The 16255-nt window shown below is 39.2% G+C and overlaps 1 protein-coding gene across 2 annotated transcripts; it reads right to left on the minus strand.

Moving 5' to 3' along the window:
- Window positions 1-586: 586 nt before the first annotated feature.
- CDKN3 (cyclin dependent kinase inhibitor 3) lies at window positions 587-15819 on the minus strand. 2 transcript variants are annotated; one of them, XM_027571106.2, is made up of 8 exons: window positions 15641-15816; window positions 13230-13312; window positions 11565-11620; window positions 10998-11042; window positions 8222-8444; window positions 4565-4596; window positions 2815-2918; window positions 588-841 (listed from the first exon to the last, which is right to left on the minus strand). In XM_027571106.2, the coding sequence occupies exons 1-8, from the start codon at window positions 15647-15649 to the stop codon at window positions 755-757; spliced, it is 639 nt and encodes a 212-aa protein (XP_027426907.1). In that variant the 5' UTR covers window positions 15650-15816; the 3' UTR covers window positions 588-754. The 2 variants fall into 2 exon arrangements, with proteins under 2 accessions (XP_027426908.1, XP_027426907.1); XM_027571107.2 differs by lacking the exon at window positions 10998-11042 and having other exon boundaries at window positions 587-841; window positions 15641-15819.
- Window positions 15820-16255: the final 436 nt, after the last annotated feature.

Consider the following 16255-nt stretch of genomic DNA (forward strand, 5'->3'; position numbering starts at 1 on the left):
CACAGTTAAAGACAAAAAGACATATTTAGTAGCAAAGGGTTAGGTGAAGGAGTGAGAGAATTGGAAACTGTTAATCTGTGGATAAGTGCTTTCTCACATGAATGTGAAAGAGGGATTAAATTCATTCCATGCAGTCCCTAGGGTAAAAAAAAAATGAATGCTCTATAAACAGCAGCTGTCTGACCCAGGGAATTCCTCTTATCTGAAAATGTTCCAGCAAATGCTGGCCAAACACCTGTTGGGGATGATCCAGTATTGGGTGGGAGGTGACCAGACGAATCCTAGGATCTCTCACACTTCTGTATGTCTATGAAGTAGAAAAAACCATGGGAGAAAATGTGGGAGGAATAGAGGATGAGTTACTTGATTTTAGCTTGGGTACTCAAACCAATTTTTATACTTATTACTATGTCATATTCTACCCGTAGTTACAAATAGTAAAATGAGGTAAACGTGTGGTAAATAATAAAAATAGGCAAATATTTTTCCATATGTTTGTTTCAGCATTACTTCAGGTAAAATATTCCAGAGAAGTCAGTGCATTTCTAAAAAGGAAAATCGTATGGCAATTTTTCGATCTTCTGTAAGAGATGAGAGACACAACTGAGATTTGTCAATAAAAGCTTTAGTAATATCTGCACATACACATTTACATTCAGGTTGGTAACACTAGTAAGTTTCATTTCAATACAAATTATGTTAATAGCTCTTAAATTTCAGACATGGTCATATATATGTTATTTGAAATTCTTTTTTATCTAGATACAGATCTTGATAATGAATCTCTTGATGATAGATGTGCAGCTAGTTTGTCCCGAAACTCATGAAGATAATTATATTGCTGAAAAAAGTAAAGAGATATTGAAATAATATTGTAGAAAATTAGTTAGCAGAGTAGTCACAATACTAGTAGGAATCAGGAATCAAAAAATAATTGCTAAGAACAGTTCTACATCCTTTTGGGTAAGGAAGTGTTTGCATTATGAGAAGACCTTTCAGGAAAGCTGCATATAGTGTGAAAAAACTATTGCTTTAAAAATCAGAAGGTAGCATGCAATACACCTGAATGTTTTATAAATCTGTAAAATCCTTTCTCCCTTTACTCGCATTTACTGGAGCAAATTAAAATTAAAAATAATACATGAAGGCATTCTTTTTTGCTAATGTATTTTCCTCTGGGGGTTAGGTAGGGAGGAGAGGGTACATTCTATAGCAATTAACCATGGTATAGTCAAGAAAATCTATTTCTTAGTTTATGGAAGCCCTAGATTTCTGCTTCTTGTGATGACATAATCCATTTGGAACAATGTTCACAGTAGTCAATATTAAAAAAAAAAAAATCAGGGCGCCTGGGTGGCTCAGTCGTAAGCATCTGCCTTCGGCTCAGGTCATGATCCCAGGGTCCTGGGATCGAGCCCTGCCTGCATCAGGCTCCTTGCTTGGCGGGAAGCCTGCTTCTCCCTCTCCCACTCCCCCTGCTTGTGTTCCTGCTCTCACTGTCTCTCTCTTTGTCAAAAAACAAAACAAAACAAAACAAAACAAAAACTTATAAAAAATCACTAATCTTAACAGATAAGTGAAATAAAGCTTTAAAAAATTTATTTGGAGTTTTAATAGTTTCCCAGAGGATTTTCTTATTCTGCCAATAATCTCATTTTTTATCATTGGGAAGTTGAAATTGCATACTACTGGCTGTCAGCACAGGGATGGGAAAGCCCGTCTGCTACAGAGTGCTGAGGTGATCAACTGACAGTCCATATAACATGGGCTTAATTCTCTCCTGGATTAAAGATGTAAAACACTCACACTCGGATATGTTTGACCATTTGGTTTTGTTTCAGAGAGAGGCCTGAAAACATCTTGAATTTGAAGAATCATTTGGTTTTAAGAGATAAGAAGGGGAATTCTCTGTTTTCAGAACCTGTACAGTGAGGTGGATCCTGTATGGATTGTTTTGAATGACCTGATTTAAGTCCTGAGAATCAGACTGCTTGGTGAATTTGTCAGTTACTGTAATAATTCACAGTCATGGCCCTTGGGTAGACCCCTGACCCTGGGAAGATGGACTCAAGCACAGGAAGCTGCTGAAGGCCAGGACTCTTGTGCCTGATCCTCTGATTTAGTCCTAATGCTGAGACCGGGTACTTGGGAAAGGAAGGCAAATTGGCTTTACAAATCTAGAAATAAAGTGAAATCTGCAGAATCTTTCAGGAACATTAATACATAATAATATCCTCTGCTACTGCAGAGGTTTTTAAGTGTTAAGGGGAAAGTAAATGGTGAAGTTTTCACCTTAGTTATCCATGGCAAAGGATAATTAGCATTGCTTTGCGGGTTTTTTGTGTTACAGTCATTCATCTGTCTTTGTTAACTGTTTTGGTGATATGATAGGATCATCACTAGATCTTTCTGGCCAAGAAACTACCAAATTTATAGGAATCCTCTCATTTGGAAAATTCGGAAAATTTTTCTAAATGAGAGGATTCATTCTGAGAACTGGATGGGCAAAAACTGAACAGTAGTAGATCCTGCAAGAGTAAACTGGAAAGTTCAGATGTTTCATTATTTTGTTTGAAACACTGAACTTTTTCAGACATCCTGCTTCTCCCTCTCTCACTCCCCCTGCTTGTGTTCCTGCTCTCACTTTTTTCAGACATTAAATATAACATTGAGTTATATTTAAACATAAATTTTGAGCAGGTGATATATGAATAACAGAATGCTTTGGGTTTTCATTGCCCTCTTGATGACGGATTCCACGTGTCTGTAACTGCCCCTAACCCGCGAGCTCACGGGAGTGGGCAGCCTCCTTACCTTGATTGTCTGTATTGCTCCAGACCCTCGCAGGTCTCTCAGGCTGTCGATGGCTTGCTGTGGTGAAACTGTGTCAGACAGGTAGAGGAGGAGACAGGCGGCTACTAACGGAACACGTTAGGAAAATAGTATATTATTAAATAATTAATGATAGGGTAGAGCACTGCATATTTAATTAGACTTCCGCTGGTGCAGAAGATGGAGTTTAGTGTCATTGTGCAAAATGAATTAAAAGACTTTCAGTATGTGTTTTTGACAGTTAAATTATGATTTTAAATGACTGTGGTCAAATTGAAGTCTAAACTGGCTTCATTCTTTATTGAGTACTATTTAATATACCATATGATTCATTCATTTAAAGTGCACAATTCAGTGGATTTTAGTGTATTCACAGATAGGCGCAGCCATCACCGTGGTCCATTTTAAAACATTTTCATCTCCTCAAAAAGAAGCCCTGTCCCCTCTTGTCATCATCCCCCTGCCCCCGTCACCCCTGCCCTAAGCAACCACTAATCTACTTTCTATGGATTTGCCTAATCTAGATATTTTATATAAATGCAATCATATGTGGGCTTTTGTGACTGGCTTCTTAGCATAATGTGTTGGAAGATGCATACCTATGGTGGCATGTCACTGTTTCATTCTTTTTATGGATGAATAATATTCCATTGTATGGATGTACATTTTGTTTATACATTCACTGTCAGTTGATGGGCATTTAGGTTGGTTCCATTTTTGGCTGTTGTGAATAATGCTGCTATAAATGTTCGTGTACAAGTTTTTATGTAGACATGATTTCATTTGTTTTGGGCATATACCCAGCAGTGGAATTGCTGGGGCCCATGGTGACTCTAGGCTTAACTGAGGAAGTAATGCCAGACTGTTGTCCAAAGCAGCTGCACCATTTCACGTTCTCTCCCGCCGTGTATGAAAGTTCCAGTTTCTCCACATCCCAACACATTTTTTCCCCACCTTTTGGATAATAGGCATCCTAATGGATATTGAGTGGTATCTCATTGTGGTTTTGATTTGCATTGCTGTGATGACTAATGATGTTAGGCATCTTTTCACGTCCTTGATGGTCATCTGTATGTTTTTGTTTGGAGAAATATCTATTCAGATCCTTTGCCCATTTTTTAATTGAGTTGTCTTTTTATTATTGAGTTGTAAGAGTTCTTTGTATATCCTAGGTCAGTCCCTTATCATATATATGCTTTGTAAATATTTTTTCCCATTCTGAGATGTCTTTCCATTTTGATAACGTCCTTAGAAGCATAAACATTTTTAATTTTGATACCGTCCAACATTAAAAGGAATAACTATTACTCTAGTATGCCATTTTGTTAACTATCTTTTTTCCTAACACATTTCTTCAGTGTAATTGCATGAAGTAATTAACTTTGGTTTTCATACTTATGGTGGATATTATTTAGAATTTACTGTCAGTATCATAACACCTGCATAGGGAAAACATTAGAAAACAAAACAAAACACAAGAATGCAGGTGCTAAGACTTGTAGATTATGTTTTGCAGAATCCTTCAAAACAGTGTTGAAAATACCTCCCATTCACACTCTAGCTTTCTAGAGAATACCAAATTAGGGGCCTTAAATAATTCTTTAGGTCTTAGCAGATTTATATTGTGTTTTGTCTCATTTTAATACAAAGTGAGCATATGGCCCAGAAACAGGATACTTTTGCCTACTTTGAGGATAAAAAAAAGACAGAATAATGAAAACACATTTCTTACCAAGACAAGATCTCCCAAGTCCTCCATAACAGCTGAAAGGGAAGCACAGTTTTGAATATTGTACATTTTCCTTCCATCCCACCAATTAGAACTAAAGACTTGCTCTTTCTGCCTTCTCTTTCTAAATCTAATAGTGCCTTACTAGCACAGTGCCTGGCACACAGAGGTTAATAAGTATTTTTAAATTAATCAAGAGCAAAGGGTGCTTATTTATTTGTTGGGAGGCATTCTGAACACCTCTAACGGTCAATGTAGACGGGGCCTTTTTATCGACATTTTAAACACCAGGATCCACATCTGAGAAATGGAACATGTTACTAAATAGAAATCAGACTATTTTGACCAACTGCCGGTTTATTTTCCTCTGTCTAAACAAAACCTTGGTTATGGAACAAGTCCATATGACTCTTCATTTATCTAAAAAGAGTACAGAGGTGGTGTGTTACAGAGGTTTAGAGCCTGGGTTCTAGAGCCCCACTGTCTGGGGCTGAATGGTAAGGCTGTCATTATGGCATGTTTGAACCTAAGCAAGCGATTTCACCTCTCTGGGCCTCAGCCCTTTCTTTCACCTAAAAAATAGTGACAGCCACAGTACCTGCATCATAGTTAGTACTGAATGAGGTAACTAACATTTGTAAAGAGCTTGGCACAGAGTAAGAAGTAAATGAATGTTAGCTGCTAGAGTCTAGCCTTGTGAAGAAATCAGCAGTTCTGCATAACTGGGTTTTCCAGAAAAAAATCATGATTAAACCTCAAAGCAACAAAACCATTCATTCTAATTACTTTCAAGGATGCTTTAAAAAAATGCATTACACACTTCCTAACTTTCTTAGAGGGTTTATTGAACCTGATGGGGTGCTGACGACTTCTCTGGAACATGAATGAGCATGGGGTACTGCAGGTGAAGTTGGGAGAGGATGTGAGCCACAGGGTCTTACTGCACTTGCATGCTCGCGCTGTTAGCCTGGACTCCTTGAGGGTGGGGAGCGGGCCTCGCAGTGCATGTTCTGTATTTATAGTGTTTGGTACACAGTGGGTGTTAGGGGTTGAATTGTATCCTCATAAAGGTGTGCTGAAGTCCTAATCCTGGTACTATGAATGTGACCTTATCTAGAAATAGGATCTTTGCAGATGTAATCAAGTTAAGATGAGGTTACAGGGGTGGGCTCTAATCCAGTATGACTGGTATCCTTTTTTTTTGTTTTTAAGATTTTTTATTTATTAGTTTGAGAGAGATTGAGAGAGCATGAGCAGTGGAGAGAGGCAGAGGGAGAAGCAGGCTCCCTGTTGAGCAGGGAACCCAATGAGGGGCTCGATCCCAGAACCCCGGGATCATGACTTGAGCTGAAGGCAGACGCTTAACTGACTGAGCCACCCAGGCGCCCTGACTGGTGTCCTTATAAGAGGAAATACCCCAAGAAGACACAGCAACACTGAGAGAATCATGTGACGATGGAGGCAGAGATTGGAATGATGGAGCTGTGAGCCAAGGAACGCCAAGGAGTGACGGCCACCACCAGAAGCTAGGAAGAGGCAAGGAAGGATTCTACCAGATTCTCAGAGGGAATATGGTCCTGTTGACACATTGATTTTGGACTCCTAGCTTCAGAACTGGGGGAGAGCAAGTTTCTGTTGTCCAAACTACCCACTTTGTAGTACTTTGTTATAACAGCCCTAGGGAACAGCATAGTACAGTAGGCAAGCAGTGTCTGCTGATTTTATAAAGGAACAAAAATGCACAGGGAGAATCAACAGGACAGTGCTAGCAAACAACAAAATGGTGGAAAAAATTTTACCAGACCCAGTTTCTGAGGGATAAACTCTAGAGCCGTCTAGCAATGGGAGCGCTCAAAGATGGCAGAATGGATAGAAAATTAGTCACTGTAGGACACCTTTGAAAGCTCTAGGACGATGAAAATTTCCAGTCATCAGATGCTTTATTTTATGGGAGCCAGAAGCATTCAACATATGCAACCATCTTTCCATCTTGTTTGTATTCTGTTCAAACACCAGACAGCATTTGGTGTGCTAGACACCTGCTCAAGTAGAATTCGTTAAATTTCACTAATCTGAGCTAGTTTGATCTCTGGAAACTTTTCAGTAGAGGCTGTTTTTTCAAAGATGTATTTAAAAAAAAAATCTCAGAACTGATTTGAAAAGTGGGTCCCAAAATTGGAAAATATTTTTCATGAGCCACATGAAATTATCTAATGCTATTTTACCTTAGACTTGTTAGAAAATTACTTAGTATAGGCAACTTATTCTAAAAGTTTGCTTTTATAATTAGTAAAACAATTAGTAGTTGCTTACAATTACAGATTATGCTTTTCTCTAGAGAAAGGCTGGAAACTGTAGAATGTAGGATTGTTTCTAGTTCTCTGTTCATTAGACTTTAGTTCAGCCACGAAGAGTGTGTGTCCCCAAAGCCCTGTGCACTACTTGGTTTGCCTTCAGAATGGGAAAGGTCGGCACGAGGCCCCCCAGCTCTAGGTCTAAGGAGAGAAGCTGGCTGGGCTTGCCCTTTCTCTGGGTGCCCTGAGCCTACCTGCTTATTTGGTATTGTCTGCACACTTTCTAGTTCAAATCAATGACTTTGGGGCTTTGGAGGTATCAAGCTATTTGATACTCTATCTTGTTCCAGAAAGGATTAAGCAATTTATTAGGATACAGAACGTACGAGAAGCACAGAGAAGGACTAGTTTGCTCCCTGTGGCCGGCTCTCCTCTGCCATGCGTCTCCCTTCCGGCAGAGCATCTGCTGCATTACTCCCAGCACCACTTCTCATCTTCGTATTGCTACTGCCTACTGCTGACTGTCACTCCCTTCTTCCTTTCTCCAAGCTACTTTTCTCCTCTCTCCTCTTTTTTTCCCCCCTTAGCTCATTTTATTTCGTTTTAAATTTCCATACCAGCAGCTTGTGCGTAGCCATTGACAAACAATGAGAGTCCCTCTTTCATTCTGGTGGCAAATTCATATCATCAAATATAATTTTCCAGTCATATTTTTAAGAATGCTCATTGCTTATGAATGATTTCTTTGCTAATATTTTAAAAACTGACTTTTTAAAAAAGATTTTTTATTTATTCATTTGAGAGAGAGAGAGCATGAGTGGAGGGGAAGATCAGAGGGAGAGGGAGAAGTAGATTCCCTGCTGAGTGGGAAGCCTGACTTGGGGCTCGATCCCAGGGCTCCGGGATCATGACATGAGCTGAAGGCAGATGCTTAACCAACTGAGCCACCCAGGCGCCCCTCCAACTGACTTTTTTTTGCTGTTAGAAGCAACTAAGCAACTGAAAGCCTGACCAATGAGTAAGGGTATCATAAAGATGATGCCCCACCTTTTTTGGGAGGAAGAGGGTCCCAAAATTATAAGTCAAGGTCTAAGGCAAAAGGAAAGAATAACAAGCCTGTAAACCTGTTCTAAAAAATTTCCAAATCTACTCATTTATTGTCCTTGCTCTTCAAAAGTAATAATGGCAGATATCTGAGTGCTTGCCCTGTAGCAGACATTGTGCTAGTACTATTCATGCCTCATCTCCTTTTAATCCTTGCATCAAACTAGAAGGTAGGTAATAAGTGAATAAGGATGCAATAATTAGAAAAATCATTCTGACTGGGGCATTTCTCAAGTCATTTATGGAGAAAATAAAAACGTACTGTATTAAGGTTTTTCGGTTATTTTTAAGGCAGACCGCAAGCTCCTCCATTATTTCGCAGCAGCTGGCTATGTCAGGAGTCCCTCCGTCTGGGATTGGATGATGATGAGTGATGATTGCATACCGATGGTAGAGGTCCAAAAGGTTTGGGACTCTGTATTTTGACAGTTCCCCTCTGGTGCAGAAAACAAATATGTCTTGTATACCATAGCTCTTTAGTTCTTCTGTCAATAAACCAAGATACAGATACACATGTACAAAATATTACAAATTTAAATTCAGTCAAGACAGAGGATGTGGTGTTAAATTTCTTAAGCCAAACTAAGTAAATAACACATGATAATCTATACATTTGAAATACTTACCGGTAAGCTAAAACAATATTGATCTCTCTTCAAAGTAGGGTAAAAATGAAGTCACTAAGCACAAAATAGGAATTAGAAACACCTGAACCAAAAGGTGATTAAAATTAATCACCTAAATAATAAAATTATACTATAATATAATAATAATTATATAATAACACTATAATACGATAATAGCATTATACTAGAATGATTATAATATTACCATATTATAATTATATAATATTTATAATATTATTATGATTAATGACTTAATAATTCAAAATGCTTTTAACTGAATTTCAAGATGAGTCAACTATATTGCTATTCTTGAAAAAAAATCTTTTTTCAATAAGGCTTTAGAAATAAATTTTAAAACATCTAATATTTCAAAATAAACTCTTGTGAAGAAACGATAGCATTTTTTTTCTCATTTTCTTCTCACAGAATCCATGTTTGCTACTTTCCTCCCTCTGCTGTTTTGTTTTACCCTAAGCACTCTATATAAAATCTCCTGCATGCCCATGGTGCTCACGTTCTCCTTTATATTTGTACTGTGTCTTGCCATCATGCATTTAATTTTATGGACTAGGTCTCTAGGAAATAAAACGTTAACTGTGTTAGAATTAGGTGACTTAGCTAATTTCACTATAATGAATATGAACCAAGCAATAGTACTATTGGCCATTCTATACACTGGAACATCCTTATGGCAATATTCACTATAGAGTCTTACATTCAAAATGAGTAACTAATTCTGGTTGATCTCAGCCTCCTCTCTCTCCCTGCCTCCTAAATCGAGGGACATTTAACTAAGCACCTTTTATCACGAACCTCCAGATTTGTACTTGAAATGTGGCTAGTCCAAATTGAGATGTATTGTAAGTGTAAAATACATATCTGATCTCAAAGATTAAGTACAAAAACCTGCATCTCATTAATAATTTGTTTTATGCTTAAAACCATTGAAATGATATCAGTTAGGCTATGTTAGGTTAAATAAGATATATCAAGTTAATTTCATCTGTTTTTACTTTTTTAGTATGGCAGCTAGAAAATGTAAAATTAAACACGTAGCTTCTATTTGTGGCTCCCGTCATATTTCTGTTGGACAGTGCTGCTTTAGATAATACTATTATTTTTTTGTACTTCTAAAAGGATTAAAACTGAAGTCCGCATACTTAACCATTTTTAAGAGTAGGTAATTTTCTCTCTGCCTCTTGCACACAATGGCTACTTTCTATTATATAGTGGTTTTCAAACTTTACTAGAAAGGACTCTGAGGAGGGAACCACAGGGGCTGATGCAGGGAGATTCTAGGTCTCTCCCATCAGATTGTTATCTTTTATACATTGGATTCCATTTAAGATCTCACTGGAAAACAAAAGGTTTGGTAAAGTACTAGAAACCCCTTTTATAGAAGATACTAAATGAATAGGGCTTTACAAAATGTGTAAGATTGGTTCTTGAACCAGTGATTTTCATTATAGTTTGCTTATGACCTAAATGTTCTCCATATGAAAACTTCCTACCATGGCATGTACCTCTAAATCAGAGAATCTTTACAAATAATGCGAGTCAATTAATTAGCCTCTGTAAGTCTTTTTTGGTAGGTAAAGAATAAATTAGAGAAAGCAAATTAATAAATTGATATTCCAAAACAACCAGGAAAAAATTTCAAGATTTCAAAAATTTATACTGGTCAGACTCAAGATGTGTGTGTGTGTGTGTGTGTGTGTGTGTGTGTGAGGGTGTGTGTGTATTTATTTATATTTATTTTGGTGTATTATAAGGACATTGGTAGGACTACTAGCCTTGAGATATTCCAGGCCAACCAGGATAAATTTTGAAAATCCAAGTTTTTTAGTACCATGCAATATGTAAATTCCAAAGTGGGGTGGGTTATTAGGATATTTATGGGGTTATTAGACTTGAGGCTACAGTGTTATAAACATCCTTGAGCCTGTGAAGATCAGACCCTACTGCATCTTTCCCACTTAGATGCTCTCTAAATTTTCTATCCAACATGGACAATTTCACTATTACCTCTGGGTTCTCAGCTCAGGCTTAATTTCTACTATCACAATCAAGTCTGTAAAGGACAGTATGTTCAAAGATCTGGGCAGTGAAATGGCAGTTTTCTACTTACATACTTTCTTCCCTCCAACTTATACAATTTAAACTCAAATGCAATATGTGCAACTACAATGATCAGTGAAAAGCAATTCTATGTTTAGTAAATGAGGAGTTAGTTCTCTGTGCCCTTTGCAAATACCTCTTCGTGTATTAGAATAAGTCTACAGTTTGAAACTATGAAATAACACACATTTATTTGGTATATGAGCAGAGACTAACGTTTGTTCTTTTTGACAAAGAGATTTTCAGTGTTATTAAGAAAAAACTATTAATATGGTGGTTTCATGTTATACCTACCTGTATCTTTTTGGATATTTCTTCTAATATTTTTAAATTTACAACCTATAAGCAGTAATAAAGCAAGTGAAAAAGTCAGTTTTTGGTCACATATAACAAATATATTTAAACACATACAAAGCTACTTTACAAGGTCATACTTATATGATCATTTTTATGTTTCAATTTCATTTCATTTTGAGTGTGGATTTCAATTTAGTTTATTCTTAGGAATATAATTGCAGGGACTCATAGAGCCCAGCTGAAGGAACTCCTAATCCAAAGAGTCTTTATTCTGTGTCCTTTCTGTAACAAGTACCTGCCTGTTGCCCTCAGCCTCACCTTGTACCCCAGTGTTGAAGTCTTATTAAGATAGGTAAATCAGAAATGCAGAACTGTGAATGGGTCTGGAAGGGTTGAAGAGTGATCTCTGTTCTTTTCGCTAGAGCCCACATGAGGGCTTCCAAAAGTAAGTTCCCTAGGCTGACGATCTATGAAATTCTCTTCTTGTTCAGTACAGTGATGTATTAGCCGATAAACAGATTATCTTGAGAATATCAATACGAAGCCACCTGCAGTGTTACCTACCTGGAAGAGCACATAAACCAAGAAACTGAGAACAATTCACTCGTGACAGGGGTAGCCTGAAAAGAATAAAACTTTAAGTTTAGTTCAGTTTTTAAAAAGTTATAAATGGAAATTCAATTTAAGACATGTGTGCTTGGCACTGAACAAGAGTGTTTTAAAGTTTTACCATAGTCACAAAACAAAAATGCATATGCAAATATCAAAACGTTATTCACAAAAAGGCCCAGAAAGACTGGAAATTTTAAAACAGGGACTTATCATTTGCTTTGTCACAATTTAATTCTTTTTTTTTTTTTTTAAGATTTACTTATTTGAGAGAGAGGAAGAAAAAGCACAGGCAAGAGCGGGGAGGGCGAGGGACAGGCAGATTCCTGTTGAGTGTGGAGCCCAGTGCAGGGCTCACAGGGCTCAGGCTCACAGGACTCGGGCTCACAGGGCTTGATCTTAACAACCCTGAGATCATGACCTGAGCTGAAATCAAGGGTAGGATGCTTAACCCAGGAACCCCTGTCACAATTTAATTTTTAAAAGTGGTGAGTTAATTTAAACTTACTTTAAAAATAATAATGCCTAGATTGCCTATGGCTAGTATAAAGCATACTTAAGTTACCCTGTGGTATGTTATCGGAGATATTTTGTATTAGTAATCTTGGGGAAGTAGCTAGAAAATGACCTTCTGATGATTTCATCCCCAGCATTCAGTCTACATTACTATTTTAAGATTTCTTTATAGGACTTCCTTAAACAGATATAATTTCATATGATAAAAACTGCAGGTCATTCTTTGTTGTAATGGATTTTGGTTAAAATAAAATAATTTCAAAGAATCATATTCCCAATTGCAGTACTCAGGAACAAAGCAGGTAAAGGCTAACCCGGTCTTTAAGACAGAAGATGAGTTTAGAGGAAAACAGAGGGCATTGTATAAATACCATGTGACTTGGAAAATTAGATGAGTTTTTGAGTTTTAAAGGGGGTATAAGGGGAAATGAAAGATAATTGCTATTTGATGGCAGAACAAAAGGAACTTTAGGGATAACATACTCTTTTTCACTTCCTATAATTGGAAATGTTTTCTCAAATAGAGAGATTATTACATTTACAGGGGTGAGAGAAAGCACTGATTGTTGTAGAGATTCTAGTGCAACAATAAGTCACTGCCCAGATTTGGAAGTTGATTCTATATAGAAACATTTGTTTTTGCTCTTGTATCTATGGTAACATGACTTTTATCTTAAGCAGGGTCTGCTAATAGATGCATTATTGTGGCAAGTAGTTCTAGGATTTGACTAAGTGATAAACAAATATCTCATCCTATGTTTGGTATATTATTCTTTTGTCATAAAAGAATAAGTAGGTTTTGGTACTAAGTAGGAGATATTCTGATCCTATCTCAGCTCCTTACTTACTTGTTTCTACTGTGGTTTTCCGAATGCATAAAGAACGACTTTCTCCTCTGCCCATTCCCCACCCAAAAGAAAAGCCTTATTCTATCATAGATAGTAAATAAATCATGGAGTTAGAGGATCCCTTAAAGATTAGAATAACACAATCAGCAGAAGAGAATCACTAAATATTTTCAATATGTGGACTACATTATCTACATGGATTATGACGTACACATCAAATAATTTAGCTCATCATTGATCAGAAGTGTTAACATACCATGAAATCTGAATTGGAGTCTGTTCATCTTCAATAGGCTCTTCATCTGATGAGTCAAACTCATTTGTTTGCAATGAACTAGGCTTCAAAAGAAATCAGTTATGTTAAATAACTGTAAAGAAGAATATGTACATATAAGTTGATCCTTGCTTAAACACACACTGAATACATATTTGCAATTTATTCAATCTGGAATATCAGAATGATCAGGGATATCAGTAATAAATTACTGATTTTACCATCCTATTAACAATTGCAGTGCTCTGTAGTGGAAAGAGAGTTAGATTGGGAACAAACCAGGATTCTGGTTTTGTTTCTGCCACTTACTGTATAATTTCGGAGAAGCAACTTTGGTTTATTCTGGGTTTCAGTTTTCTACAACTATAAAGTGAGGAGATCTATTCATTAATTCACAAACATTTCTTAAACACATTCATTTGCCAAGCTCTGGAGATGCAAAGATCCATAAAATAAATAGCTTCAGTATAGTTGGAGAGATATGTGCATAGATTATAAAAGAAAGTTGTAAGTGCTAAAATGGAAGCATAAACCATGCACTTTTATCTTTAAAGATTTTATTTTTTTATTTGATGGAGAGATAGAGAGAGCACAAGCAGGGGGAATGGCAGGCAGAGGGAGAAGGAGAAGCAGATTCCCCGCTGGGCAAGGTCCCTGGGATTATGACCTAAGCCCAAGGCAGATGCTTAACCAGTTGAGCCACCCAGGTGCCCCTAAACTATGCATTTTAGTTGCAGTCCCAGAGAAGGGAGTGACTGCTTACAGAGCTGGAGAAAACTTCAGAGGGGATATATTAGCTGGGTTTTGAAGGATGAGCGGAGGTTTTTGGCAGATGAGGAAGAAGTTAAGGCAATAAAAGCAAAAGGAGAAAGGTCTTGTTTTCAGGAACTGTGACATCAGAGCAGAGGCGATGAAGCCAGATAAGTAGTTTTAACTACCCCATTTCTCAAGAAATAACCCCAATACGGGCCTAGTAGTTTGGTTGATGGGGGGTGGACAGGTAGAATAACATACCCTCAACTTTGTGAATCACTGGACTAGAGAGATCAAGATGGACTTTGTGTAATGATCTAAGGAGTTGGAACTCAATCCTGTAGGCATGATTTCTACACGAGACACATTAGTTTTATAGGACCAATAAAAAACACACCTTTCTTCTTATTTCCAAGTTGGAACCACCTGAGAGATAAAACAGTGGAGAGGCAAATGGAGATCAATATGTTGGTTTTATTACTGAGTGTCAAAGGGAGGATGTGGCTTTAAAGCTGTGGTCAAGTGGGCCTGCCAATTCTTCACTCCAGAATTGGACTTATCCACCCGGTGATGGGAGCAATGGACAACCCAGTTCAGAGAGAAGGGAAGAAAGGGCTCAGCTGTTTTGTCCAGCTCCTCCCAAACTGGGGGATCAGACCTCTCGCTCTGTCCCTTCCGGAAACAAGTGGAGAAAGAGGCCAGAAGTGAAGGACAGCTGATGCTCCTCCACATGGAAACATGGCGATTGGCAAGTGTAACCAGCTAATGTTCTTTCCAGTTCTGAAGCTGTATTCTATAATGGATTTATTCCTTACTACAAGATCACACTACACAGCCATTTAGGCTATGGATGTGAGTTGCTTTGGATCTCTTTGTGCTATTATTATCAACTCAAATGAAGGTCCTTTAATATTCAATAGGTTGTCAACCCTGGTGGTAGATGATTGAGTCAGGTGGGGCCTCAGCTCCTTGCGTCTGTTTTTCCTTTCTCTTTAAAGCAGTTTTGACGACTCAAGATTTTCAGAGTGACTGTGCCTCCTTCATTCAGGCTCTCCCAGCCAGGTTAACAAATCCTAACAGAGTTGGACGTTTCTGCTCCCCCAGGTCCAGGGATTCTGAACCCCAGAAAGGGATGCAGTGCCAGTTGGCCCCGGGGGATGGTGACGCGCCCACAAACGGGGGTGGGCCGAGGTCTTTCGTGAAGTTTTCCCCATCTGCGGCGAGGACCGCTCACCAGGGGTGCGCGGGGCATCCCCGGGCATCCTCTGGGGCTGCTTATTAGGCAGACTGATAACACTGAGACATCTTAGCTCTCCACGTCTCAGTTTCTTCCGTAAAACCGGATTCAGCCCTCTCTTGCAGGGCTGTCGTGAGGCTTAGGAGCCTCCGCAGGCGGCAGTTCCCAATCTGTGTACAACAGGTGCACAGCCAATGTCCGTCGTCCCCAAGTCCGCCACCGACCCTGTTCCTCCTCAGTCATCGCTCTCCCCGGTACAGGGAAGCGCCACCTCCCCGACCCAGGACGGTTACAGTGCGAGTCAGGCCGCGACCACGCCTGGGCTGTCCCCAGGCCTAAGAACTGGCCTCGGGGCCGCTTCCGTCCCTGTGGCATCGCTCGTCCAAGCCTCCGCCCGACTCACCGGCTTCATCGCTGGCCGCCCAGCGTCGGGACCTGCCGCCGCCTCTCTCCAGCAGCACCGGCGTCTCAGCCACCGCCCCGCGCCGAGCCTGCCCCTTCGCTCAGCTCATTGGTCCATCCCTCTGTGAGGTGGGGCGCGGCGTCTTCTAGGAACCAATCAGGCCCTCTCCCTGTTTCTTCCTTCGCCCCCGAGTGCCCCGGCTCGGCCTTTAACCGCCCATTGGTTTCTAGGGGCCTTTGAAAGACGCGCGGGTGGAGGGCCCTACTGAACGTTGATTGGCTGGGAGGGCGCCCTCCTCCCGCCAGTGGGGAGCGGGGAGAGGGCGGGAAGTGGGAGCGGAGAAAGCGTCTGAGCGTAGCCCCAACACTTTGGGGACGCTGGAAAGCCTTACTTTCTCATGACAGGATTCCGAGTGGTACCAGGGTAGGGAATTTTGTTTCTTAAATTTTTAAAATTTTAAGGACATGGGGGGAGCACTGTCCTGGAGCATCTTAGGAAAACACTCCATACCCCATAGACTTTATACCAATGGTCATATCTAGTCATATAAATACGATGGACACGACTAAAAATCCAAAATATAAACATAACTTGTATGTTTGGTATTTTAGGTTC

The sequence above is a fragment of the Zalophus californianus genome, chromosome 6 (genome assembly GCF_009762305.2).
Source record: "Zalophus californianus isolate mZalCal1 chromosome 6, mZalCal1.pri.v2, whole genome shotgun sequence".
NCBI classification, from domain to species: domain Eukaryota; kingdom Metazoa; phylum Chordata; class Mammalia; order Carnivora; family Otariidae; genus Zalophus; species Zalophus californianus.